This window comes from Equus przewalskii, chromosome 10 (genome assembly GCF_037783145.1).
Source record: "Equus przewalskii isolate Varuska chromosome 10, EquPr2, whole genome shotgun sequence".
NCBI classification, from domain to species: Eukaryota; Metazoa; Chordata; class Mammalia; order Perissodactyla; family Equidae; genus Equus; species Equus przewalskii.
In genome coordinates, this window is record NC_091840.1 from 4,431,422 (window position 1) to 4,456,797 (window position 25,376).

Sequence of the window (25,376 nt, forward strand, 5' to 3'; positions counted from 1 at the left end):
TCCCACAGCTTTGAGGCCCCTGTACCACTCATCTGCCCAACAGCGGGGCCACCCGCAACACCCCCGTTCTAAGAACCATCTGCATGGAAGCACAAGGAATGCACGGCATTCAACAGGAAGGGTGATCTGCAATTACAGGGGCTTTCTACTCAAACCACAGACACACTTAGAATCCTATCACTTTAAAGAACCATTAAAAAGAAATGCATCTTTCCCACAGGTCTTATTTTAAGTAGGAAACCTAAATTAACATTTTGGGAACTACTCAAGTGACTTTATTAGTGATAAGCATCTACGGCAACCTAGCTATTCTTTCACATTATTAGAACGGTGATGATCAAACTTCATCAGTGGCAGCACTTAGAGAACTTCTTCATTTGCATAACTTAACGGGGAGCGAGTCCCCGCCCTTCTCCATATCGCATTTGAACTCTGTGCTTTCGGTAAGCTCACAGCTCAGCTTACCACTTCCTCTTACTGCGTCCTGAAGTCCGACATATGGTGTGCCAAAATTTAGCATCATGAGTTTGTGCCAGGAAAAAAGTCCTGGGGACTGATTTCAGTCTTTTTTACCAGACTTTTTGCGGAAAGGCAAAACAGACTGAGATGGATGAGTAAAGCATCAATCCATTCTTAGTTTAAAGAGATTTCAAGTAGAAACTTTTTCATTAAAAAGCTTAATGGTTAATACTGAGATTTTATAACACAATGCTTATAAAAAATGATGCGTTAATAAATCCAGCAAAAAGACTCACAAATCAATCTCTGTTTTCACCATAAGCACTGCTGGACCTTTTCTTACGCTGCTCCAGATGGCTAGAGACAGCACCCTGAGTGTGTCTGACACCACACCCGCCTCACAGCCAGACCGGCACCCTGATGCCTCTGGCTGCGTGTAGAGACCTTCCACACAAACGCAGGAGGAGTGGCTCCCCTCCTCACCTCCACTCTTGAGGAGGTAGCGGTTGACATCCTGTATGGTAGTATTGATGGTAGGCCCGGTGGGGACACTTCCAGGAGTGACGTCAGGGTCATTCTCAGGATCTATATTCTGAAGTCCTTTCCACGGAACTCCAGGGTGGAATTCTGGAAAATTCCAAACAAGATGAAAATTAAAACATGAGTATTAAGAGTACCTTCACATTGCTTCATGATAATTTATGGAAATTTTTATAATCTAATTAAATTAAGAGGCACATTTTAGACTTTCTTTCAGTAAATCATCAATCTTTTGGAACAAACCAGAACCAGGTGTTCCAGCTGCCACATTAAGACCACGTTCAGACAGCATGGTGAAGCCTAGAAACTACCTGCCTGGATGGCAAGAGTGCCCGCCCCCCACTCTCTTGCACTTCTTCCACTGAACAAGGCACTACAGAGAAGCACCTGATGCCGACCTCACCCAAAACTGACCCGGCAAACGGACCTCAACGAAGAAACCAAAGCTACGGGGGATGCTTCCAGGATCCCTAGCTCAGGCCCTGCTTTCTCTCGGGCCTAAGCACTCTCCTCGGGCCTGGAGCATGTTCTGATCTGCTGCTGCACAGGCGTGGTTCACGCTCTTACCTGGGGGCCAGTTGATGCTGGAGCCATTTGAGATTTTATCACTGTCAGATTTGGCACGCGACCAGCTATGGGGAACAGCTACAGGAGGACTGGCTGGTGACTCACTGTTCTGGATTAAATCGTACCGCCCATAGGAGTCGTCAATGGAGGACTTAGCTGGAGGCCCAATGCCTAGACCTCCAGGGATAGCACCTGCAGGACAGCAGGAAACAAAGAGCCGAGTGAATGGGGGCACCATGAGCCCTGACTGCCAGGCGCCAGGTCTTGCCCTTTTCAAAAGAGGTGCACAAACTGTCACACCCAGTTTGTCCAGCATTCTCCAAGGTAAGTGTCTATTTCAGTTAGCCCAAACTTTATACTTGAGAGACTGAAACTCTTTAAGAACCATTTTGGTTTGTCAAGTTGGAAATCTTGATAAAATACATACCCATCCCACAGGAAGCTGGCACAGCGAGCCTTTCTGGGGCCAACTTAGGAGTCTGTGTGATTAGTGATGGAATTTGCTGTTGCCTGTGTCCCATCCTCCCTCTAGTCTATGAAAGGACAAACTGGGTGTGTGCACTCAGAGGCCTTAACTTCATACAGACTAACCCAACTAGCCACAGGCTACTGAGCTCTCTCCTGCCTAGGAAAGTGCCCAGAGAGCATGTGGTGATTTTCTTGCAGAATTAACCATTAGGAAGAATTGTCTTTTTCTTTTTAGAATACTTTGTATCACAAGACAATCAAATGCTCTATTGAATTTCCTTTGCAGTTTATGCTACGAGGAAAGTTAGAGGTAAGCTTAATGCTTAACAGTGAGATCTCCCCTATAGTTACTAGCATTTTTGCTTCTTCCTCCTTTCTGGGAATTTGATTTTCTATTATGTTTTATCATTTTATTGAAAAAACTTCTTTTTGGTAGACTCAAATTTTTGTTGAAGAATACAGATACAATAAAAAGTATGCAGGCTATGACTGATATTCTTTCCTACTCTGTGGCATTTTCAATTGAATCTGGGTTTGCAGCTAAGATCTGGTAGTTGAGGTTTCCAGAAGTTTGATCCTGACTAGCTGGGATCTCATGTACTCTCTAATGGAATGAACTTTTTATTCAGCTTTCAGTGCTGAATTTTGAGAAAAGAAATGCAGTATGAGTGACAAATGAGCATGCTATGCAACTGGGTGAGCAGCGAGCAGACACAGCATGCTGGCGGGTGTACCATGCTTGCTGGGGTTCTGATCCAGGAGAGGAGAAGCAGCACCGGGTACGCTGTCCATCGGGCTGGGGTGTGTCCACTGAGGGAGGCGCGACTGGGACTGGGACGGGTCCTTCACTGACAAACCACCAGTCATGTCCATGCTGTTGACATTCATGTTTGGGTTCAGTCCAGCTAAAAATGAAAATACTATTAGGACATGCCTGCTCTTCCTCTAAATTACTGCTTTTCAAAGCTCTCGTAGAGAATCGATCTAAGTCTTAATTCACAGCCAAGTACTTGAACTTTTAATGCTGGTGCAAGAAAAAAACTTTCTGTCTTCTTAACAATACATATTTTAGGAATATTATTTCTGAATTAAGGTGAAAATGGTTAACAAAGTCTTTGATTAACTAAGACTAATGACTCTGCTTTATTTTACTTGTTTCAATTGCTAAACATGGTCCTGTGGCTTCTCAGATCCCACAGAATAGAACAAGTCCAAACAATTAGGAAAATCTTTTCCGATCTTAGGGTAAAACTCACCAGATCAAAACAATCCTTTCAGAGTTCTAAACAGTGTTCTCAAGTATTCCCTATAGAACGAGCTGGTGGGACAATTCAGTACTATTTTGAGTGCTGCCATTTCGCCCCAGCCAGAATGGGGCGCTGATCCTGAGGTTATTTCTTACAGCTAAGAGCAGGTCCTGGGGTATCTGACAAGAACCATTGCTGTGCCAGTTTAATGAAGAGAGGTATGGGGACGATGGAAAGAGTTCCTCATGGGGACACCAGTTAGGAGCTGGACAGACTGCTTGAGTGGAGAGCAGAATCAATGAGAGTGCAACCTGATATTTACAGATCATGTTCTAACAGTGCAGTTCCCACACCACATATCCTGGTACACAAGCAAGAGGAAATCTCTACCCTTAAGTAAGGTATTGAACATCTGTGTTCTTAACTTTAAATTGGGGGCTGCAAACTTAAATGCTTGTATGGGTCAAGCGAGCGATGTAAAGAAGGTGAAGTGGGCCTGGTGGGGATTGTAGCAAACGGGACAGTGCTTGCCCTGTGTAAACAAGCAGGTGCTACTGGTGCCAGCCAATGACCGCTGTATGGAACGTAGAGTCAACGCAGCCATTTTTAAGAGAAGCCAGACGCCACCTTTATTTGAACATTTCCAATTTCTAAATGTTGGCAATTAACACACACACACACTTTGCAGACCTCACAAAATACCCCTGCAAGTCAGATACTGTCAAGGGGCTGCCTGTTTGCTTTCACGGCCATCTTCATTCCACCTGCACAGATCTAGTCAGGCGAGTGGACAACGAGGTCGGGCTGCAGCCCGGCCTTCAAAGCACTCCAAATCCCACCCCTGGGCCTCAACCATCTCTCCCCACTTCACTGTCTGGTTTCTGTACTCCCTCCACAGGTGAGCTGGACTGGTGGGGCCCCCATCAACAGGACTGCCCCTGCAACCTGCCCTTTCTTCTGTGCAAGGCTTCCCCCTTATTTACTGAAATCTGACTCCTTTGAGGTCCAAGCTTAGACCCTGCTCTGATGTTTCTTTCACCACTGGAGGTGAATATGAACTCTCCCTTCTCTATAGCTCTGTAATCACACTGCATCACACTGGTTATGAAGGTTATTTTTTTGTTTTTATAAGCATGATCTTCCTGTAGAGACGACCAATTCCAGAAGACAAGGAAAGACTGTGTGTGAGAAGGAAGGTGGATGGAGTTACAGCTGCTGAAGAAATGCTGAGAACCAACCAGGCAGGCAAATTTAGAGGTGAAGTTTCTGATACTTTATTAGCTATTTATTTTGAATAGATCTATCTTATAATTTTAGTGTGAAGGTTATAAAATTTTATCAAAATTATTTTTCATCCAATTTTGAAGATTCACTGCACTAATTCTTTCATTTGTATTAAGAAAATGAAATTTTTTTTTGGCAGGGAAAGATTCGCCCTGAGCTAACATCAATTGCCAAGCTTGCTCCTTTTGTGCTCCTCCTCCTCAAAGCCCCAGCGCATGGTTGTGGACCCTACTTGGAAGTCCTTCCAGTTCTTCCCTGTGAGCTGCTGCCACAGCATGGCAACTGACAGATCGGTCGTGTGGTTCTGTGACAGGGAAGCGAACCCAGGCCGCCGAAGCAGTGAGGGTGCCAAACTTTAACCACTAGACCATTAAGGCTGGCTCAAGAAAACTAACCTTTAAGAGTAAAGATTAGTGTATTTTATTCTCCCACAACAGATTAAGAGGACAGTTGGATATGAGGAAGCCGAAGCTACAGCACTTTAGAACAGGAGATGGAACTGAATTTGTTTCTACAACTATTCCTAAGAAAGAAGTGCTTACATAAATAGCTATCATTTTACAAAGTGTCTGTATGCTAGCCACTGTCCTAAGAACTTCGCATATTAACTCACTTAATCTTTAAAAGAACCTATAAAGTAAGTATTCCCACCTTCAGATGGGGAAAATGGAGGCAAAGAACAGTTCGGCAAGTTGTGCAAGTAAGCAATGAACGAGTCGGTGGTGGAGTTGAGACTAACGTAGGCAGTCTAATTTCCAAGTCAGGTCTTAACTACTAGCCTATGCCGCTTCTTAAACACAAAGGGCAGTAACGGGTGGGACAATAATAAAGGGACGGAATAATCATAGTTTAGCACAAAGACATACTACTGCCACAACTAGAAGGACCCACAACTAAAATATACAACTATGCACTGGCGGGATTTGGGGAGAAAAAGGAAAACAAAAAGATTGGCAACAGTTGTTAGCTCAGGTGCCAATCTTAAAAATAAATAAGTAAATAAATAAATAAATACCGACATATCACATTGGTAGCATGTCAAATAGAAAGTGCTCCGATGATCAGAATATGCCACACTTTTCAGAGACATATGGTAGTGTTGTAGACAGAGCCATCACTCACCTGGCCTTTGCCCCTCTGGATATGTATTTCCGGGTTACTGATTCCCTTTGTCCTGTAGCTTCAGACTCTAACAGCCAACTGACAGACAAGACTGAAGAACTTGTGCTTGTCTGGATTCTTACAGCAAATTATTCTGCACAAGCACTGACATGCCATGCTCCCCCTCTGACGCTTCTGCTCTGCTGTCTCCAGTTCTCCCTCCCGGCTACCCTGGAGGACCTCGCCGGTGGCTCCGTGTCTTCCACTGACCTGCGGGTTTAAGTGTTGACCGTGCTCCCTCCAGGTTAGGGGCCAGTACATGCATGTTGATGTGGTTGATTATACAAACCACATTCTATACTACAAGAGTTGTGTGGACAACGATTGCTTTTTAAGAAGTGCCTGATTCATATAAATCTGAATACCTTTACTGGCAAAACCATTACGAATTCTTCCCTGCAGTTCAGGCTGGTGGACAGTGGCTGCTAAAGAGCAGTAAGGAATAAACCAGGAATGGAACAGACTGCAGACTTAACCATGGAAAGGAGAGAATTTGGGAGCATTCACTCGCTATTTCAAAAAATTTTCTACTGAAAATACTTACGGCTGCAGCAAAACTCTGGGTCTGGAGGAGACAGCTACTGTTGCTCCCTTACTAAGAAGCCCAGGGATAGCTGCTGTCTGAGTTTGTCTGGAGCATTTCTGACATGCTGCCTCAGCACCGGCCAGTCATTCCGACCACGGCAGTGCAGCCCCGGCTGTAGCCCGTGGACCCCAGGCAGCCCCCCCAGCTGGTGTGGTCACTCAGCCCAGAGGCTCACCGAGAGGGTGCGGAGCAAAGGTGCTGGGCGAAGGCTGCTGCTCTTTGGTCTGCAGGTCAGGCAGGCCAGGGGCCTGGGGGTGGGGGGGAAGCTGTCCACGGCCGATTTGCCTGCAGAAGGGTGCAGAGACAGGTGTGGCGGGGGCGGCGGCGGCTTCACGAGCAGGGCCTGGGCCAGCTGGCGCTGGTGCTGCTGGATCTGCTGCTGCAGGTTAGTGATTGTGCGCGCGACCTGGCGGTGGAGACACACACTTCAGCAGGTAGAAGTGACGCCCATCACTTGTCTGCAGACAAGTGCATTCAGTCTCCACTATTTTCACCCCTGGGCCACCAGTGGTTGGGCCAACCTTTTCCCAAACCTAGGTGACCCCAAGACTGTTAAAAGGGGAGGGTGGGTGAGAGGAAAATCAAGGACATCAGAGTTCATCGATCAGCATCTCTTAGATCAAGGAAGATTGTAGCTAATGAATCCAGCTAAAAACCCAACTGGGTGACACCTACTTGCTGCTCCTGTTGTCTCATGGGTCCGGAAACGTTACGCTGGGCCTGTAACATCTGCTGCTGGATTTGTAAACGTTGGTATGCCTAATGACAGAAGGAAAACAATTGAAATATTACAAGAAAGCCATCAACAAATGGTTCAACTTCTGAACATTAGTTAAAAAGTAAAAAGAGAAAATGGCAAGACTCTTGGTACCCTTACCATACTGTGGTTTCAGCATACTGTGAGGCAAGAAGCATTTTTAAAAGGAGAAATGTCTTTCCCAAACCCTTCTAGTGCATAGATTTTTACAAGTAACTCAGTCAGTACCCCTGTTTAGTACTGGTAATGAGTTTTGTCAGCAAATATTTTTCAAAATTCTTCTGCTCGATTCATACAAACTAAAAATAAAAAGAAATGAGGGTAAAATGAAAAAAAATTATTCTTAAAATGATATAGATAAAAGTTGTCTAGAATGGCTCAAGAAGGTGGCAGAAAAGTGGTGATCGGCTGCCCCAGATGATCACAGAACGATACATATTAAAGGCTCATAAGCACCAGGAGCCACGTGCTCATCCCAGTCAACACGGAGCCTCACATCCAGCTTGTGGCACTATTGTCACACAGACCCCCGTCTACGAAGCCAGCTAAAAGGGTCGTGAGTCTTCAGCACATAGATGCAGAAGGTTTGGTCATCTGATTGTTTCAAAATGTTGATTGAATATTCTAAATTGTTGTCTTACAACATGGATTTTCTGGGACATCTTTGGCAAGAGGATATATTCAAATAGAATCTAAATAAAGGTAGAAATTATACTATTAGAAATGCCTCGTTAGGGAAACAATAGAAAGAATAAACAAATGGGACTTCATCAGACTAAATAGCTTCTTCAAGGCAAGGGAAAACAGGAATGAAACAAAAAAACAACCCACTAGTTGGGAAAAAATATTTACAAGTTATTTATCCGACAAAGGGTTAATCTCCATAATATATAAAGAACTCACATAGCTCAACAAAAAAAATCAAACAATCCGATTAAAAAATGGGCAGGGGACATGAACAGACATTTCTCTAAAGAAGATATACGGATGGCCAATAGACACATGAAAAGATGCTCATCGTCACTAATCATCAGGGAAATGCAAATCAAGACTACACTAAGATATCACCTTACACCTATTAGAACGGCAAAAACAACCAAAACAAAAAGTGACAAATGTTGGAGAGGTTGTGGAGAAAAAGGAACCCTCATACACTGTTGGTGGGAATGCAAAGTGGTGCAGCCACTATGGAAAACAGTATGGAGATGTCTCAAAAAATTAAAAATAGAAATACCATATGACCCAGCCATCCCACTACTGGGTATCTATCCAAAGAACTTGAAATCAGCAATCCCAAAAGTCCCATGCACCCCTATATTCATCACAGCATTATTTACAATAGCCAAGACATGGAAGCAACCTAAGTGCCCATCAACTGATGATTGGATAAAGAAGATATGGTATACATATAGAATGGAATACTACTCAGCCATAAAAAAGGATAAAATCGTCCCATTCACAACAACATGGATGGACCTTGAGGGTATTATGTTAAGCGAAATAAGCCAGACAGAGAAAGACGAACTCTGTATGACTCCACTCATATGAGGAATTTAAACATGTAGACAGAGAGAACTGATCAGTGGTTACCAGGGGAAAGGAGGGGTGGGGGGAGGGCACTAAGGGTGAAGGGGAGCACCTACAACACGACTGACAATAACGTACACACAAGGTTGGAAATTTCACAACGTTTTAAACGATCCTAATCTTAATAAAAAGTAAAAAGAAATGCCTCATTAATCTGTAAATTCTGAAGGAGTACAGTACTTCACTTAAGCGAATCCTTATAGGTCCTAAAACATAACGTTAGGATGCATCAAAACTTTATCAATATTTCTGGAAAAAAATGTAAAAACAGTATACCTCGTTTTTAAAATAGAACATATTAAACATAATTTAACATTTTCTTGGTGTCTTTCACACCAAGAAAGGGGTCAATAAAAAAATTACTGTATGAATAAAAGATTCTGGAACATCAGTATGATAATCAGCTTTGTATCATGTCAGAATACAGCAATGTCCTTAGCATGCTTAAGGGGGAGAAAGCTATTTTCCTCTATAAAAAGAGTGCTGCATAATACGCTTTAAGGTTGTTTCCTCTCCATCTGAGGCCAGCGGTCTTTGTTGGTGCTGTCGGTAGTGAGAGCAACAGTACTGTACACTTGCACCACCCCCGCAGGCCGTCAGGTCTCAGGCAGCCTTACCGCCGCACTACGAGGCGCCCCGTCTCCCTTTGCTGGGGGAAGAAACAGCCTCGAGAGTCTCGTCATGGCCCTGAGCCCACGTCCAGAGCTCGTGCACTTCATTAGCACTATTACTTGTCTCCAGGCTACTTTCCTCCTCCCATCCTACCCTGCTACTTACTGGGAAACCAGACACTCAAACTGGTTCGATGAGTGCCTAACAACAGCAAAGGGGCAGGACTGAGAGTGCCTAGGACTCTCCTGGAAGGCAAGATTTGACACCAATGGTTTTGTCTATCGGAGGCCTTTTTTTCCTTCCTTCATGATTCCTGCTCATTTTCCAGGAGATGAAGCTGTTGCACAAGACTTCTAAATCAACTGTCAACACATTACAGACAGAAACAGTACACTTGGTCCTTAAGTGCACATAAATCCAGTAGGTATCCAGGGATACAACAACATGGCATTTTGGGATAAAAGCAACCAGACTGTTGAAAATTAAAAATTCAAGATACATTAAATTATAAAACTTTCAAGAATTACTAGGCTATATTAGCCTTTCTCAACAGGGATTCTGATAGAGATTTAAGTCCTAATCTCTAAGGCATCTACTGCATGTAATGAAGTAACTTCTCTCTCATGCTTCAGGAATGGTATTTGTGTATACTATCCTTGGAAGAATTTAGAAAATAGTTACTCAAATGATTTTTTGTCTTCTGTGGTTCTGCCGAGAAACTCCGGATGCAAAAGGCTGGTGGAGAGCTCAAGCTAAAAGACATGCCTGATCATAGGATCTGGAGACTTTGAACATGAAGGGGCCAAAGAATTTACAAAGCTTAGGAAAAACACCCTTAAGTGAAACACTTCCTAATTCTTTTAATAGTGTAAAAACTTCATGAGAGTCTCAATGACATCCGCTCTCAGGAGGAAAAATGTCATGTAAGCACTTTTATCAGTCAGCGTGCATGAGTGGGCCATCTAGGTGACCGGCGGGTGGGCACTGCTCCTTTGTCCCGGAAGGCGACAGATCCAAGCACTCACCAGCTGCAGCTGATAGAGCTGGTTCAACAGCGTCATATGCTGAGGATTAATTGGCGAGGTTAATAGTGCAGGGTTGAGACCAATGTTTTTTGCTGCAAACTGCAAAAGCTGTGCTTGAACCTGTTCAAGACAAACATAGACCATCAGGCACCGGATCTCGATTAAAAATATTTACTTGTCCGTGTAGTTTTGAGATGCAAAACTGATTAAATGACAATTATATGTTTCATGAGTGAACTTCAAAAGCCATTCAAACATTTGTGGACACTTTTACATTAGTAGTTAACATGCTTTTGTGAAGAATAAGGAAGGAAGGAAAGGGAAAGGAAGAAATTTCTTCCTACAAAGATTTTAGTTATGAATGAACTTTCTAGTTATGAATTAACTTAGTTATGAATTAACTCTGCAATTTCTTTTCTAGGAGTGACCTTGGGTCACTCCTGTCAGTAACTGATTCATGCTCTGTCACATTGAAAATAAGTGGGCATAATTTCAGGACAGGGAACAGTGAAGGGGCCACAGGGAAGAAGTTATCCTCACTCGGCTCAAGCCTTCAAGGAGGCGGGTGCGTGCTCTTATGGAGGCTGCTCAGACCAGTCCTCATGGGAGCTCTGGGACAGCACCACAGCCCCCACCAGACGGTCTGGTCCCAGGGCAAGCAGTAGCTCCTCAAGCTGACATGCTTGGGAAGAGGTCACCCCTGCTCGTGGGAGCAGACGTTCCTCTTGGTGGCACGACTGCCCAGGCACCTGCAGCACAGGCACTGGCAGGGCTCTGCCAGCCCTGACCTGGACTGTCAATCCCCGTTCAGGGGTACCTCTTCAAAGGGGACCCACTGCTCTGGGCCAGCCAGCGGCCTGCCCCGGGCCTGGCTTGTTCAAGGTTTCCACTGTGTACTATGTACGTTTATCTCAGCATTTATGGAAGATGATTTCAGGTAGCACATGGATGAGCATTTTTTACTTTAACAGTTGTCTAATGTGTAATAGAAAAATGTTGATTTTTCTATTTATGGTGTATATGAAAAGTTTTCTTGAAGAATAATTTATTTACATTAAGAAGGCAAGTCAACTGAAAGAACACCTATCATGGAATGGTACAGAGAACGTGAGGGACGCACAGATGACTGGCCTTCTGGACATGCTGTTTTGCTGCGTGTGGGGAAGACTGCTGCCTGTCCCCCAGGCCCCATCTCTCCTTCTGCCCCTCAGGCTGGGGCGGCCGTGTCCCTGGGTGTGGGCAGCGGGACGTGAGGGGAAGTGGTCTGTGCAATCCCCTGGCTGCGGCAGAAGGGTTGCTGGCCAGACTCCCGCCGGCCTCTGTGTCTTTGGGAACCGGCTGTGGCAGAGCTGCGCTCTCTGCACTGTCACCCCAGAGAGGAGATGTCTGTTGTGTCTGAGTCACCGGATCTGGGGTCTCTTCGTTAAGAGCTGTCTACTCTGTATCCTAACTAACGGATTTAACTCTTAATTCACCCAGGTTTCAGCCATCTCAACTCAGTGCACAAATCTGGGTTCAAACAATTACACAGTGATAATTACTTCAAGCTAATTCTATAATTTATCATTAAAATCGATTATTGAATATTCTTTATAAGGGGTAAGGACTATAACATTGTAATTAAAAATTCAGTCCAAAGTCTAAAATTACGGAGTGTTCTAAAAGTAAACAATACTAACACGAAAAAACTGATATGCTTTAGAGCTTTCTGTAGCAACAATATCCTTTTCCTTAATTCTACTTGATCTTTTTTTAAACAATCTATGGGCAAAAATAATCTAATACTAAATAATAAACTTAACTATAAAGTCTGTAATATATATACTGTGACACATGATCACATTTAGTTTGACACTAAAGCATTCTTCAATCCTTCGTCACTTCTAAGCGGTTTCTGGTACACCCCAAGCAATACTTCAGCTTGTCACTTTCCTCTCCCGCCCATCTAGGACAATTCATTGGGCTCATCTGAAGATTTTCTCAAGACCAGGACAAAAATCACATCAATGGTAGTGTGTATGGTACATCTAACACTCTACCCATATAGCACACTACCCAATAGTGCTTCTGGCAGGTGGCAGCCGAGCCCTAGCTCGCCGGCTGAGGCACCCCAAGGAGCACTGAGGACACGCCCCCCCGGAGCAGGAGAGTCAGACGGACAGATTAACACGGAGAGGCCTCCTGGTGGGTGCAGGGTAATTTGCTCTCACTTTAAAACAGTCACGTGGCTGCGGCACAAGATACCACAGAATGCCCGCCTCTGTGTCGCCTCACTCAGTGACGCGTGGACGCGGGTCTGACCTGAGGGGATAGAAACTGAGGCACTTGAGCACGGAGACTGGGCTGGGAGGAGTTCAGAGGCTGCACGGGCGGCTGCGGCGGCTGTTGCATGGTCCTGGCTTGTGCTGCTCCGCTGCTGCCAAATACACCCAGATTGCCACTCGGTATCTGAGGGTGATGGAAAGGGGACAGAGTCGTTAAGTCGGGAGCTACAGGAACACTGGAGGTAGGGGGCAATGCTATGTTTTCCTAAACATGAATGCAAGATGGTTTCTACTTCCTGTCAACTTTTACCAAAGTGAATTTTTAATATGTGCTGTTTATACTGTTTATAGATAATGGAAAATCAGCCAAGACACGCATAGCTATTTGAATAACACACATTTCTAAAAGGACATCTGTGATGAGTTAGAGAATAACAATGAGTGGGGATTACTAATCTGAGAGAATGACCAAATTTTCAAATAGGAGATACAAATATTATTTCAACAACAAAACCTGAATTGAATAAACTGACAAATTCAGGTAATTAACTTGGTGTGAAATATAATAAATGTATTTTATTTATTTATTTTTTTGAGGAAGATTAGCCTTGAGCTAACAAATGCTGCCAATCCCCCTCTTTTTGCTGAGGAAGACTGGCCCTGAGCTAAGATCCGTGCCCATCTTCCTCTACTTATATGTGGGACGCCTGCCACAGCATGGCATGCCAAGAGGGTGTCCACACCCGGGATCCCAACCGGCAAACCCCAGGCCACTAAAGCGGTGCGTGTGGATGTAACTGCTGCGCCCCTGGGCCGGCCCCTAATAGAGGTATTGTAGATGTGCTTTCTGCTCAGCTAGATGACCTGTCTGGCGGGCAGGGTGAGTGACAGCACTGAGCAGAAACCCCTGCTGCGCGGCTCGCTCCCAGCGCTGCCTGCTGCATTGGTGGCTTTCAGAAGGCAGAACGTCTGAAATGCAGACGCTCCACTGAACTGCCACCAGCGTTAGCAATGCCACGTCCCCTGGGTCATGCAGCCTAGGATGGTGCAGAGAGCGGGACAGGGGCTGCTGACAGCTCCTCCAGCACAGCAGGCACACAAGGGACTGTTGGGGCCACCCCAAATATCACAGCATCTACTTAAAGAGAAGTAGCAAAGCTGTGTGTGTGTCAGCCTCATCTTTGAGAAAATCAGTGAGAAGAGAAGTTCTACAGACGGGAAAAGAGTGATTTGCTTGCATTTCATTCTACAGAATTCACAGGAGAGAAGTGACACAAAGCAGTGATCAATCAAAACTCTCAGGTCATCCCTTTAGTGATGTCTGCCAGTGACGTTCTCCTTTCCCAAGAGTGTCAGAGGCAGGGAAAGGCCAACGTGCCTATGGAAACCAGTGAGAACCTTACGAGAGCTGTCACCTCTACGTCTGGGAAAAAGGGGAGGATGTGGTGTTTCATGCAGATCAGTGTATTTAAGGTTTCGATGGCCAGGACAAAGAGGCCAGCACCAACTAGACCTACGAATGCATTTGGCAACTGAAGACTACTCTGCAACATGTGTCATCTACACCAGCTATAAGGCGGCACCAAGGATGGTGAGCTCAAACATGTTTTAGCGATGTGTAAAAATCAATATAATTTTGAAGCATTTCCTACAACACGGTTAAATCTCAAGAACTAGATTCCACTCTTGACATCAGGAAATCCTTATAGTATTTCAACTACCTTCACATATTCAGTCATATTTTAAAATACAGCCATGAATTAAAAACAAGAACGTTTATGTCTCAAACATATTTCTTAAAGGCAAATAAAACAGAGGCCCTGGCGGCGCTCTCCCAACAGCCTTACCTGTCTAGAGGAATTCAAGTTTTGCATGCCCAGCCCTGAGGCAATCCCACCCAGGGCCTGATTAGGGAGTGCACTGTTTGAAAGGGGGAGCTTCAGGCTTGGTGAAGGCAAAAATGGTGAAGTCGTGGGCTCTTCCACTAGGCCGCCATCCTGATTGGAGAAAGAAAGGGTGAGCTGTGTGCGGTGTCCATCCACAGACATAGCACAAAGCAGTTTCCCAAGGTCATATCAAGGGAGATGAATGAAGAAAGAATTAAAAGATCAAAAAAGCATGGATAATAAGAGAATGGAGAACATGGGCAAAAGGAAGAGGGGGAAAAGAAAAAAGAGAAACAGGATTAAGATGCTGTTTTCATTTTAACAATTATTTTACAAACATATATATTAGCTTATAACATTCTCATCCACTATTGATCCTGCCTAGGGGTAGAAGTCAGGAGAAAGAGACAGAAACATTGGCAAAAGTCTTATCTGGAAAACATTTTATGACCATTTTCAAATAAACAGGTTCCTTTCGAGAAGTTATTACAAGGCTAGAGGTATATATTAGGCTGAATTCTGCTGACATTCAACTGTTTTTGACCTACAAACATAGCAATTTCATATGGTTTAACCTAATAATAGGGTAAGTTATAAAACAGAGAGAATCCTATTAAATCTTTTTACATTTATTGAGGTCACACTATGTGCCAGGCCTTTTGCAAGTTTATCTCATCTAACTTCATAATAAGCCTGTAGCATTACCCCACATTTTAAAAATTAGAAAAGAAGTCAGGGTTCCACACTTAGCAAATAAAAATACCGGATGCGGAGCTAAACTGGAATTTCAGACGAACGACAAATAATATTTTGGAATAAGTTATTCGTAGTTATTCACGGGGCATCCTGGATCCAAAGCCTGCCCACACAAGGGCGTGAGCCCCGCTCCGGGCTCCACAGCTACAGCTTCTTGCAGAGGAGCGTGTGGGGGAGGACCCTGTTTATTTGAGAACAGAGATGAAAACTCATCTCTTCTCCTGTGAGCTTTTCCTTTTTTTTTAACTTGTCCTTTCTTCCTTTAATTTTATTTTCAAGGTTCAACATTTGGATTGAATTTAATTCAATGCCATTTTCCCCCGTGAGTTCTACCAATCTGGAGAGGGGACAGTAATACACGACAATACTCAAAGGATTGAACTGGTGATGGGACTTGTTAAACATCCAAGGGGATGTCCCCACAGACACCTGCACGTTCTCTGAAGTGGCTGATCCAAGCAAGGGCCAGCAAGACACAGGTGCCAATGCCCAACCACCTGTAATGCCTTTTTCTGAGATTAAACATATAACACATCATTTCCAATCAGAAGAACCGTGTATATAAAATGAGACAGTAACGCAGAGATTTGATGACCCTCGTCTATTGGACAAATTGAAGCAGATAACCCAGCCAAGTTCATCCAATAAAACGAAAATCAGTTTTCAATTTCAGTATATTTTACTCCTAGTCACATCATAAGAAATACAACACTACCTCTTTTATGTTAAACATTTACATATACTAGAAAAAAATGGGTAGAAGTCATTTCAGTATTACAGTCCAGCAAGTTTTAATCCGGCTTGCGCTAAGGACACAGTTAAAATGAAAAACATCTCTTATTAAACAAACAAAAAACCACCCAAATCCATACCTTGTCAAGAAAGGTGGGGCGGTCCACGGAAGACTCTTTGGAGATTGGTGGGCGGCAGCCAAGGGGTTTGGTGACCATTCCATTGTAGTCAGGCACTCCCAGTCCACGCTTGTCCATGTCCACCTTCTTTTCCAGCAGAGCGCCTGGAACACAACCACAGAAGGCACACTTAAAACGCCCGAGGAACCAGTGATGCTGCTGAGAACATGACGGGCACCAGCTGAAGCCTCTAAGGAAGGATCCAAGACCCTCAACCCTCCAGAAAACAGGGAGGCTCTTGGTTCGGTTCTGGCTGAGCCTCGACAGATCCGGTCGCTGCTCAGGCCTCCCTCCATTCCTGCTCCTCTCTACCTGCTTCGTCCACTCCAGCCACACTGGCCACCTCTGCCCCTCAGGGGCTCGGCCATCCTGTCCCCGAGAGGCAGCCCCCTTCTTCACACAGGCCTCAGTGGTCACTTTCTCAGATGGGCCTTCCCTGATTAGTTGTCTAAAACAGCTCCTCTGTCCCACCTCCCAGCCACTGATTTCCACTTACTGAGTCCTTATTAGTTGCAAGGACTCTTCTAGACGGTGGAGATATAATACAATGCAAGGCAGACATAGCTTTTGTCCTTATGGTCTTTCAGTCTAGTGACTAGAATCTGTTTAGCTCACTTCAACTTTGTACTATTTCACAATTCTAAGAAGTCAGAATGAACTTCAGCTCACACTGACATTTTTCTCTGTCTTGGCAGCTTATACCATACATTTTGGCACGTGCACATGATTATAAAGTTGATCCTCATTACTGGCAGATTCTGTACTTGTGAATTCATCTACTAGCTAAAATTTATTTGCAGTCCCCAAAATCAATAATTGTGGCACTTTTGTGGTCATTTGTGGATGTCCACAGGGCAGTGAAAAATTCAACTCGCCCGACACGCACATGCGTAGTGCAGCTCAAACCAGACGACACTCTGCTTCTTACTCCAGCTCTCCCAGAGCACACAAGTGTCCTTCTTGTGATCTAGTCTGTGCCATGTTTTTTGCATTTTTGTGCTTTTTATTGGTGATTACAGTGTTTAAAATGGTCCCCAAGCATGGTGCTGAAGTGCTATCTAGTGTGTTTCTGAGTGCAGGAAGGCTGGGATGTGCCCCACAGAGAGAACACACAGATAAGCTTTGTTCAGGCGCAAGTTATGGTGGTACTGGCTACGAGTTCAATGTTAATGAATCAATAATATGGCAGATCCAGAAAAAGGAAGAGAAAAGTCATTGATCTGTACGTAAGGATCCTCGCAAAGAGCTGAAGTAACATCTACAGTGTGTGATGAAGTTATGGAAAAGATGGAAAAGTGGTAAATTTGTGGATTTGAGAGATGACATTAAAAAAAAAGGCACAGCTGACAGCATTGGTGTGAGTCTAAAAGCCAAAGAAATTTATGGTCACATTACCCCCAGTCAGGAAAATGTTAAACCCTTCTTAGCTAAAGTTTTATTACAAAGAAATATGGTACGATTATTTGCGAGAAACATTTATTAAATAAGGTGTCTTTAAACAAAAACATGCATAAAGCAAGGTTACGTATTGCCTGGTTGACAAAAATGCTGTGGCCAGAGACTCACAGGAACCCCACCCGATGCCCCCGAGAGCCACGGCTCAGTGTTTGCTATCCAGTGTGTGCAGTGACCTCACAGAACCTAAGTACCACGAACAATGAGTCAGCTGTCTTTTACACGGACATATTTAATATCACTATTATTAGGAAAGCAGCTCCAGCTTGTTCTGACAGTAAATCTCATCTCTCAACGAGAGTAAAAGCTCAGCCAGTGTGTAATGCTTCTGGTGGCCCCTGAACGAGCCCATTCTAGGGCAAGGCATGAGAAACGTGCCTGGTCAGTATTGAACGAAGTCTGGCCTGTGGTCTCAGTGCCTTTCTCCAAGAGTGTCATTATCACCTCCCCTTAAAACAGATGGAAAAAATGCATCTATTTGTTGAAGTACTGGAAGAAAATGGAAAAAGCAAACATGCTTCCCTGTGGCATTTGGCTGTTCGTCCCCAGAGCCCCAGCCCCAAGAGACTTGCTACGTGGTTAGTGCACGTAGTGTGGCTCCTCCTGCTCGCGGCCTCCTGACTCCCCAGCACGTGTCCCACCATTCATCTGTGACTATGATGAAATGCTTCTGGAAATAAAAACTCCACAAACTGGTACCTTTAGAAAAAGTGTACTTCAAGTGTGTCATCTTACTTACTCATGGCCTGGTCAAGGTTCATATTATTACTCTTCAAGGCCTCTTCAGCTGGCTCTCTCTGTGTGAGGAAACAGTGTTCATTAGGATTGCATGCTAAAAAGAAAACCTTGTAAAGAGTCTTATCACTATCAACTTAGGGAAGTGATTATTATCAACCTAATATTTTTAGGTTTTGGAACTGGAAATACTTTTCTTCATTGTTGAGGTTAGAGATAAATGTCTTGTAATAAGAAAAGTATTGAATTGATTTTTAGAGTAAAGAACTTGTATTTAACATTTCAAAAAGAAAACATACAATGCCAGTAGAATCCTGTAATTGTTTCTGTACCACATTGAACAGCAATGGTTCAGCAAGGATGAAATCTCTGCCAGGAGAGCAGAGCCACAGACATGGACACATGCAGACAGTAAGGCAGGACAGACTCCTGTGCTAATGAGCCACCTCTCTGTGTGGCTCTCTCACGCCAGCAGCCGCAGCAAAGTCACTGGAAGAGTCAGAGCGCAGAGCTGCATTCTCTACTTCACGGGCTCTAAGCTCCGCTGCCAACCACTTTTCATTAAGAAATGTAAAAACAAAACAAAACATAACAAGTAGATTCCTTTTGATAATTATCCCTATGATTGGAACAGACTGATCTCATCAGAACACTGAAACCAAGCAGAGGCACCGTGTTTCAGTACCACAGTGTAACTCTGGACTCCCGGACGGGCCTCCACGGTTCCTGCCATCATTTCACACATGAAGAGGTTGGCCCACCCAGGCTAGGCGCCCTGCCCAGTGTCAGAGGACCTGCGCCCAATGGGAAATATGGCGTTCCCTCCTCTAGACTGGCAACATTTTGGACTCACTCTTTAGGGACATCCACAGTAATTAAAAGGTAAATACTCATTTGAATAAGGATTTGGAAAGAAGACATTTGAAGGGAATACATGGCAGATATAGGCAATATCCCTCACTATCGGACCTCTTGCCATTCCTTCTTAGGAACTGGACGGATGGTGATAAATTTTCAGAGGAATACCCTGTGATTTCAAACTCTCCCTAACAGATCTGATTGAAACTCAGTAAAGTTTAGCTCAGGATCTTTCTCTGGACACGAAGCTTTAGTACTTTATACCAATTTTTCTCTTGCAATCTTTGTTAATCTACTGCATAAACTAAGGAAAACTTACTTCTAATTACGAATTAAAAGAAAATATAAAACTGTATAAAACAAAGAAAATTAAAAATCACACAGCATTTTTTATTCTAGGAAAAGGCTCTCACATCTTTCCCGATAGAAATGATGTGGGTCTTTGCTGTAGTTCAAAGCAATGGTCCCTACACAGAAGTGCCCAGGTGAAAGGGGAATTTACGAGTTAGGTTATGCCAACAGTCTCATCCCTCAAAAGTCTTCCTTCCTCGTTACACATGATAACGTGGACAGGACACAACGGGGCCATGCACCGCAGGACACACGGTGGGTAGCAGTAAAACAGGACAGCAGTCACCGGGAAGCCCATGTCTGTGAGTTGTCTGATGAGCCGGTTCATGATCCAGGCCTCGTCCTGCTTGCCAGACGTTTTCACGCCCTAGAGTGAAGTGTGGGCAGGGGGAAAGTCCATGAGTCACATTTTAATGCATTTCTTCTAGAAATGGGAGAGGCTTAGAATTCATGGTGACTTATAGGTCACAGAACCTTTTTGTATTAATGTGGAATAGTGCTGTACTCCAGCAAGTCCTTGACAGGACTTGGTGCCTAGTACTACGGAACGCTTCAGGGGACATCTGTAGGTTGGCATATGCGTGTAATTTATGGACTTGAAAAAGCAAGATAATTACTTCCCTTCCCCAGAGAATGAATTTAGTTCATCACAGTATGTACTACTTCCATTATCAAATAATCGTAGTAAGAGCTCCCTTGAACATGGTCCTATGCTAATAAGTTTGTGAAGTTTACTAAAAATTACATGGTTTTTGCCCTTTTATAAGCTTTATTCTAAAAAATGAAAAAATACAGGGGTTCATTCCAACAGAATGAAAAGGCAACAAGAAGAAAGGAACAAAAAATCTGTTAATTTATTAAGTATTTGTTGCTTACAGCCCTTTGGGTGAGAAAAAGTAACTGGGAAAGTGCCAGTGAGGGAGAAAGGAGAGGTCAGCTACAGAAAGAAAGCAGCAGAGCAGAGGAGGGAGGCGGGAGTGCGGCACCAAGGGCTGGGGGGCAAGACGAGAGCCCTGCTCTCAGTGTTCCCTCCCGTTCTACAATTACAAAGACTAACATTGCATTAATACAATGTAAAAAACCCTCCTCTAAAAATATTCCTTATAGTGCTTTTCGAAATCGAGCCTGCCATAACGACAGAACAGAGCCTACGGGCCAATATTAAACTAACAGGCCTTCTCTCCTTGAGGAAGCAGCTCATTTGGGGACCATCTTCATCATCACTCTGCTACCAGAGCCAGATTTGCCAAGAAGATACAATATTTTACCAATTTGGTATTTCTTGTCCCATCATTAACCAGGTTATTTGCCAGCCCAATTGTAAAAAGACTTCTTTTTGAGGTCTGTAATCACTCCTACTCCTTACGAAGAGAGCCCTGGTTTTTGCTTCTGGGTTCTGCTTACCGCTATTTGAATAATTTTTTAAACTAAATATTTTTGAACAGATAATACATTCATACGATCGGAAAGTAGAAAAAAGGCATACACAAAAGCATCTTCTTCCCACCATCCCCTATCCACTTAGTTCTTGTGTTTTCTAAGAGGAAAACTCTTTGGAGTTTCTTGTTTATCCTTCCCAAGAATCTTTTAACTCTACAGAAGCCATTAGGAATGACGCATTTTTTTCTTCTGTTCCCCCTGCCCCTCCAAAGTGGTGGTGTACTACACATATTTTTCTGTACCTTGCCTGTTTATTCAATCACATATTTTGGTGATCCCGTCATACAATATGTATAGAACTTCTTTTAAAAAATCTGTTTAGCTTTCCATAATACGAATGTGCCATAATTTAACTAGTTACTCCATGAATGCACATATAAGCGATTCTCATTTTTTTACTACAAAAATGCTAAAATAGAAAACTGTGTACAAATGCCGTTTGCTATACCCATGACAAGTGGCAATGCTGTGTCACAGTGTGGATGCAGCTGTAATTTTGATAGATAACGTCACACTGCCATTTGGTTATCCTAATTTATAGTCCTACCAGCAACGTATGAGAGTGTTGGTTTTCTCACAGCTTTGCGAACAGAGCGTGCTTATTAAACTTAATGGATTTCTGTTGCTCTGAGAGATGAAAAACGGCATCTCTTGGTATTGTTTTAAATTGAATTGTCTTTCCATAAGTCAAGTTGAATATCCTTTCATAGGTTTATGAGCTATTTGTATTCCTTTTCTATGGATCATTTTTTTGCTCATTTTTCTATTGTGTTATTGGTTAATTTTTTAAAAATACCAGTTTCTAGGACTTTTTTTAATGTATCAGGGAGATCAGCCCTCTCTATGGCACGAGTTACAAATACTTCTTCCAGTTTGTTATTTGTCTTTTGACTTTGATTATGATATTTTCTGTCATGTGTAGTTTTTATGCTTATCTACTGAAGTTTATAAGTCTTTCATTTTATGGCTTTTAGATTTTGGTCATAGTTAGAAAGCCCTCTCCCACTCCAAGATTGTTTTAAAAATTAACATTTTTATATTTTTATTTTTCACATTTAAATTTATGATCTACTTGGAGTTTGTCTTGGTGCACATGAGTTATGGATCTCGCTTAATTTTTTCCAGACGGCTGCCCATTTGTTTCAAGACTACTTAATGGTCTACCTCAGGAGTTCTCAGACTTTTTGGTCTCAGGCCCCCATTACTCTCTTTTAAAGACTGAGGATCCCAAAAAACTTTTGTTTATATTGGTTCTATCTATTGATATTTACTGTACTAGAAATTAAAACTGAGAAATTAAGAAACATTTATTAATTTCTTTGCAAATAACAATAACAAATCCATTATATGTTAACATAAATAACATTTTTTAATGGAAAATAATTATATTTTCTTTTTTTTAAGATTGGCACCTGAGCTAACAACTATTGCCAATCTTTTTTTTTCTTGCTTTTTTCTCCCCAAATCCCCCCAGTATATAGTTGTGTATTTTTTTTCAGTTGTGGGTCCTTCTAGTTGTGGCATGTGGGATGCTGCCTTGATGTGGCCTGACAAGTGGTGCCATGTCTGAGCCCAGGGTCTGAACCGGTGGAACCCTGGGCTGCCGAAGCAGAGCACGAGAACTTAACCACTCGGCCACGGGGCTGGCCCCTATATTTTCTAAAACAAAAATTTTTAGCAAGAGTGGCACTGTTATGCATGCTTGCAAAACTCTTTACCATCTGGCTTCACAGAAGCAGCTGATTCTCGCGTCTGTCTCTGTATTCGTTTGCTATGACATTGATTCGCGTATTCTCTGGTAAACTCTGCCTTACGCTTAGGAGAGAGCCCCCTCTGCAAGGATCCTTGGAGCACTCTGAGAACCTTGGTCTCTCACCATTACTCGGAGACACCACCGTTCAACTGGCTGGGTTTTAAGCACCAGTGACTCTTAGAGCTGCTTTTCTTTGGCGTCACACACACCTTTTGGAGTCCTTTTTTGGAGGCGTTCCCCCAGGAACTGCAGGAGGAGGTGCTTTCTTGGGAAGCAGCATTGTTCCACATGCTCCCTTCTTCCTCTTCCCACTGACCAGTACCGAGGTTCATGTCATCCCCACCACTGCCCCAGCCTTCTTGCATAGATTTTGAAGCTAGAAAGAGAGTGAACATGAACCTATCAAATTCACCATTTGTAAAGTAGACAACGCTGCACTACCATGTCATTTAGGGGGAGGGAGGACAAAAGGGGTGTACTGTAATCTACCTTTCTACTACTTCATTTCCTCTCAGATCTAAGAATTGAATTTCTCCCACTAGACACATAATTATGTATGTATATATTTTTTCTTGAAACTCCAGCTATTTGTTATAGTCGGTGCTGTTCTAAACTTCCTTAACTAACTATAGATCATTCTGAAGCATGGATATTCTAAAAATAAATCCTGGGGGCTACAGCAGAAGGTGGCACTCTCTACACGGTATGAAATGGCCAGTAAGATGCAGAGTCCTGAAAAACATCACTGTCCCCCACGTGGTTTTTAATCACCACTTGATCCCAACCTGCCACAATAAGCCATGGGGACCAGCGCTCCTCCAGCATGCCCTGGGGATCCCGAGAAACGCGGCAGGTCTGCAGTTGGGCCCAAGAGTCTGTGTTTCTGACAAGCTCCTAGGAGAGGCTCCCAGAATAACAGGATAGAGACACCTGAGGCCCTAGGCAGACAGAGCTACAAGCTGAATACTGAGTTTCAATTTCAGGATATTATTTTTTCTCCTTTCTTAAAATATAAGGTGATTTTTGGTGTAAAATTTACCCCAAATTTTCACTCCCTGGGAGAACTTGAAGAAGGCCAAAGATTAGGTGATAGTACAGTTAGCTGGAGTCTCTAAGACGATGAAGATATGTTGCTTACAAGGTGGACAGCCATATAATTGGGCCTCCAAGGACAAATTACAAAAACAAATATATCGCCTCAAAATGGCAAGTGAATCTAAATACCCAGAAGCTCCCTTATCCTTTAGATTTGTAACAAAAAGTAGTATGAATGGAATAAGTAATCCAGTAGAATGGTGGATATACAGAGCATACCATCCAGTGTTAGCAAAGTAACAAAATACAAAACCAATAAAGTTGCATTTTCAGATCTAAGACATTTAATGATGTCCAAAGAATATACGAAACTTCTGCAGCTACGTGAACGATTAACTTTAACATCAGACTAAATCAGCAACCTTACACTCACACTAAGGTCTTAAGCATCATACTGCAAAACACCCACAAATGACAGAATTCTACTTGCTAAACATGATCTGGACATTTATGAGAATATATACTTTATATGTGTACGTATTAAACTTTCAGATAATGGGAGGAAAATGCAGCACAATTTTTCTTTCATTTTTTCAAAAGAAAGAAAAAGAAAAAAACCTGGAGTATTCAAAGCAGAATTTTGTTTACAAGATGAAAGCAAGGCAAGAAGTGTCAGACGGCTGTGAAGTAATATGTTTTCAAAACCTAATCTCGAGAAGGAAAAATAGCATGCTGTATCCAGCTTGCTCCGTGAGACAGCAAGTTCAGACTGCTTCAAGTGGCAGGTAGGAGAATACTGCTGAACAAGTGGATGCTACTAATAGTGTGAAGCCGATATGCTAGATTGTTCAGGTTCTTGTATTAATTTTTTTCAAAAAAGGAGAGCATGAATTTCTATTAAAATCTCCTTTGTGTTCATGTGTCAGACATGGCAAATATTTCTTTATAGTCTTGGTTTAATGTTAGTCTTAAAGTGAAAATAAAATGAGGAAAGTGTTCTAAAAAATTAATTCTTAAAATTCAGTGAAAAGTATCCCTCTAAATAAAATACTGACACTTCTAAACTGCCAATACAGGGCACGCAGAATGCTGGCTCACCTGGTTTGCACAGGGCTGGGGCGGCAGCGGGAGCCCCGGCTCTTCCGAATGTCACCGCTGGCTCAGCAGGCTGATCCCCCCAACCGCTGCCACTGCTGGGCGGCTTGCCCCACGCTGCCGTGCCGTTGTCAACCAGGGTGGAAGGGGAGGAGGGCTCTCCCCAAGAGCTCTCAGGCTTGGAGTGAACATTAGGCATTTCTCCCCAGCCTGAGGACACTGAAAAGGGTACCAAGGGAGAGACAACATCGTAAAAGCGAAACAGAGAAAGTAAAAATGGTAATTTCAAGTTCAAAATAATTTTGAGATAATGTATCTTCAGCAGGGCTTTTAGTAGAAAGTGAAAAGGAGACAACATTAAATCCAATTTGTTTAGTTTTTTTTTTTCCCTTCTTCTTCTCCCCAAAGCCCCCCAGTACATAGTTGTATATTCTAGTTGTGAGTGCCTCTGGTTGTGGCATGTGGGACGCCATCTCATCATGGCCTGATGAGCGGTGCCATGTCCTCACCCAGGATCCGAACCAGCAAAACCCTGGGGCACTGA

The 25,376-nt window shown here is 43.3% G+C and overlaps 1 protein-coding gene across 1 annotated transcript in view; it reads right to left on the minus strand.

The window, feature by feature from the left end:
* The window catches only part of TNRC6C (trinucleotide repeat containing adaptor 6C), a 141,419-nt gene that overhangs the window by 13,486 nt on the left and 102,557 nt on the right, over positions 1-25,376 (minus strand). Inside the window, 14 exon segments of the mRNA XM_070559819.1 lie at positions 943-1,086; positions 1,567-1,758; positions 2,769-2,939; positions 6,488-6,571; positions 6,574-6,718; positions 6,988-7,071; positions 10,294-10,413; positions 12,595-12,741; positions 14,405-14,578; positions 16,072-16,214; positions 18,305-18,362; positions 19,796-19,876; positions 22,912-23,078; positions 24,836-25,051. Of these exon segments, the coding sequence (XP_070415920.1) occupies positions 943-1,086; positions 1,567-1,758; positions 2,769-2,939; positions 6,488-6,571; positions 6,574-6,718; positions 6,988-7,071; positions 10,294-10,413; positions 12,595-12,741; positions 14,405-14,578; positions 16,072-16,214; positions 18,305-18,362; positions 19,796-19,876; positions 22,912-23,078; positions 24,836-25,051 (1,926 nt within the window).